Source organism: Tupaia chinensis, unplaced genomic scaffold (genome assembly GCF_000334495.1).
Source record: "Tupaia chinensis unplaced genomic scaffold, TupChi_1.0 Scaffold000291_1, whole genome shotgun sequence".
Lineage (NCBI taxonomy): Eukaryota > Metazoa > Chordata > Mammalia > Scandentia > Tupaiidae > Tupaia > Tupaia belangeri.
The window spans coordinates 175,854-179,403 of NW_006159776.1; the positions used below are offsets into that span (position 1 = coordinate 175,854).

The 3,550-nt window shown below is 39.8% G+C and overlaps 1 protein-coding gene across 1 annotated transcript; it reads left to right on the forward strand.

Moving 5' to 3' along the window:
- The first annotated feature begins 1,357 nt into the window (after positions 1–1,357).
- Positions 1,358–2,311, forward strand: LOC102486023 (olfactory receptor 13D1). The gene has a single exon (XM_006150586.1). The coding sequence runs from the start codon at positions 1,367–1,369 to the stop codon at positions 2,309–2,311; it is 945 nt and encodes a 314-aa protein (XP_006150648.1). The 5' UTR covers positions 1,358–1,366.
- The last annotated feature ends 1,239 nt before the right edge of the window (positions 2,312–3,550 follow it).

Sequence of the window (3,550 nt, forward strand, 5' to 3'; positions counted from 1 at the left end):
TGGCAAAGATGGCCAAGAGATGCCACATTCTACCACTTGAGAGAACCTTGAAGAAATAATTATTTTACTCCAGTCACAGACGGCAGGTCAATTCTCTACAATCCTGGAGCCATCTGGGGTTTATATTCTTGTAGACCTAAATACATCATGCTCACCTATGACCCTGGTAGGCTGCAAGGCTGAGGTGCAGGGTGGGGAGCAATAGCAGCATGTCAAGATCCTGTTAAGGGTCTCTCTTGCGAGCTCTCTCTCTCCCTCTCACAGAAGAAAAAAGAAAAAGAAATGTTTTTAAAAATAATAGTACTTTTCTGAATTAATATCAGGCAAAGCTCCTGCAGTTAATACCAATTACATGACTAGATCATGTGCTATTCTGAATGAATCACTCGGGTTAGGGAGGATGCTTACTTTTTATTAACCAAATCCATGTTTAATTCTTCCCATCAATTCAGACAAGGGGATTAGCCACATCCAAATATAGACAGAAAATGGAAGAATTTTCTTCTTTCTAGTCTGTGGAGACATCTACTAATTACATTTTAAAATATAATTAGAAGCATAAATACAGATAAAATATTTTAACCACATGATGGGTACTTTAGATATTTATCTAGCTTAATGCAACAATTTGCCAAAGAGTTATTTCTTCTCCATATTTTTTTTTTGAGAGGTTTTTGCTATAGGGCGCGTGCGCTCACCAGACAAACAGAGAGACAGAATGCGAGAAATCACCCCCCAGAGGGGATGGCCATGCTGCAATCTCTTCTCCTCCATTCTCCTCTTGGGATCTTGGGCATGCACACACATGCACCCGGCGTGAGTTTAAGCCACCGGGTCTGGGACTCGAACCGCAGTCGACTACGTGGGAGTCCAGCAACATAGCCATTATGCTAACTGCTGGTCCGTCTTCTCCATATTTTAATATGAGCTAACTAAAACTCAGAAAGGTAAATAACTTACCTAAAGTCTTTCACAAGCTAAATGATATGAGTTAATTGTATATATTATTTACCATTAATATATACAATATTACTTCATAGTATTCATTAATAATGAGATTTCTCTACATGCACATTTGGAATTATGCTGCTCTATCTTATTTTATTAGAGGCCTGACATTTCATAGCATTATTAGGGGATTCTTGGTAGCCTGGTCTAGGCCAGTGTAGTCCTAAAAAAATTAATCTCTAAGTACTTCAGTTTTGTTCTCAATAGGCTTGAAATTATATCCATGCATTTCCTGATTCATGGAGCTATTCTAAAAATTAGAAGAAATAAAACAAGTTAAAGTGATTTCTAAAACTAAGCAGTGTATATAAATTTATCTGAGTCATTTCTCTATGTAAAATTTGCAGGTGACAAACACATGAAGACAGAGAATTTCTCTGCTGTGACCGAATTTGTTCTGGTGGGGTTTTCCAGATACCCAGAGCTCCAGCAAACTTTGTTCATGCTCTGCCTCATCATGTACTTGATAATCCTCCTGGGAAATAGCCTCCTCATTATAGTCAGTGTCCTGGATTCTCGCCTCCACACTCCCATGTACTTCTTTCTTGGAAACCTCTCATTCTTGGACATCTGTTACACCTCCTCTTTTGTTCCTCCAATGCTCATCATATTTAGGGCTGGGAGAAAATCCATATCCTTTCTTGACTGTGCTCTACAGATGGTTATCTCCCTTGGCTTAGGTTGCACTGAGTGTGTTCTGCTTGCTGTGATGGCCTACGACCGGTATGTGGCCATCTGCAATCCACTGAGGTATCCCATCATCATGAACAAGGTGCGATATGTGCACATGGCTGCATGGTCCTGGGTCACAGGCTATATGATCTCCCTGGTGCAAACAACCATGACAATGGTATTGCCTTTCTGTGGGAATAATGTCATTGACCATCTTACCTGTGAATTGCTGGCCGTTCTTAAACTCATATGCTCGGATATCACCGTTAATGTGCTTATCATGACAGTGGCAAGTATTGCTATTTTGATGCTTCCTCTACTATCAATTTTTATTTCTTATGTTTTCTTTCTCTCTGCCATCCTGAGACTTAACTCTGCTGAAGGGAGAAAGAAAGCTTTTTCTACATGTTCAGCCCACCTGACCGTGGTCATTTTATTCTATGGTTCAGCCCTCTTTATGTACATGAAGCCCAAGTCAAAAGACACAAAGATATCAGATGAAATTATCGGGCTGTTTTACGGAGTTGTAACACCAATGTTAAATCCCCTCATCTACAGCCTGAGGAATAAAGATGTCAAAGAGGCCGCAAAGAAAATTCTGAGCAGACACCTGCATTTATTTAAAATATGAAATTCATTAAAGCACATAATATCTACTTTTAAGGAAAAATATATGTTTCTGGTATTCACAGATAAAGTTCTGGAACCCAGTTAGAATACAGATATGTGTTTTTAAAGCCATATGAGTGACTCTCAGTTTTACACACAGAATGTTCATGTAAATTTTTCATCTCATATTTTTGTAGCAAGGTTTCTAGTTAAATCCACCTCTGCATTTTAGTCTCTTAGACCATGAAGTATACATAGATGAATCATTTATGTCTCTATCTACCTTAAGCTCTTCCCCCTTCTTCCCTCCTTCTCCCTCTTTCTTTTAGCTCTCTCTTCCTTTTCTTCTTAGTCTTCCCAAAGTATGTGCACACATGTGTGTATGTGTGTGTGTGTGTGTGTGTGTGTGTGTGTGTGCGTAATTTTGGTCTATCTAGTATCCATTGTTTGCATTTAAAAATGCATCTCTTTCTTTTTTTTGAGAGGTTTTTGCTATAGGATGTGTGCACCCTAGAAAGACAGAGAGACAGAAAGCGAAAAATCACCCCCCAGGGGAGATGGACACACCACAATCCCTTCTCCTCCATTCTCCTCTTGGGATCTGGGCACACACACACATGCACAGCGTGAGTTTTAAGCCACCTAGTCTGGGACTTGAACCGCCGTCGACTACATGGGAGTCTAGCAACATAGCCATTATGCCCACTGATGGTCCCCAAAATCCATCTTTTTATTTGAAGAAATCATCTGTTCATGGCCAGCAGTTGGCCTAGCAGTTATGTCACTGGATTTCCATATGGTCAACCACAGATGGAGTCTCGGATTCAGTAGCTTGAAACTAATGCTGGGCATATGTGCATTTGTGCCAAAGATCTCAGGAGGAGAATAGAGGAGCACCCCTGATTTTTCATTGTCCCTCTCACTGTCTGTCTCTCTCTGCCAAGTGCACATGCCCTAAGGATAAAACCTCTAACGGCAACAAAAAAAGTCATCTGTCTCTCATACTTAGTCCATATTTTCCTTGGTGGAGTTAGATCTGTTTTAAGAATGAAACACAGTTGTGGTCAATGAAAAATGAATGCCACCCTAGTAACAGTGATTCATTCAAGGTTATATGCAACCAACGTCATTCTGATCAGACTTAACGTAGGAATGTTGTCTACATAATAGAAAATATTTATTCTTTCTTCAAGGATCTCTTATCTGTTAGAAAACATATCTTCTGGCAGTGTTTGCCAATTGATGAGGAAAGTCAAACTGA

Bases quoted from the DNA above. Each gene is read 5' to 3' on its own strand.
- LOC102486023 (XM_006150586.1), top strand. From the start codon at position 1,367: ATGAAGACAGAGAATTTCTCTGCTGTGACCGAATTTGTTCTGGTGGGG.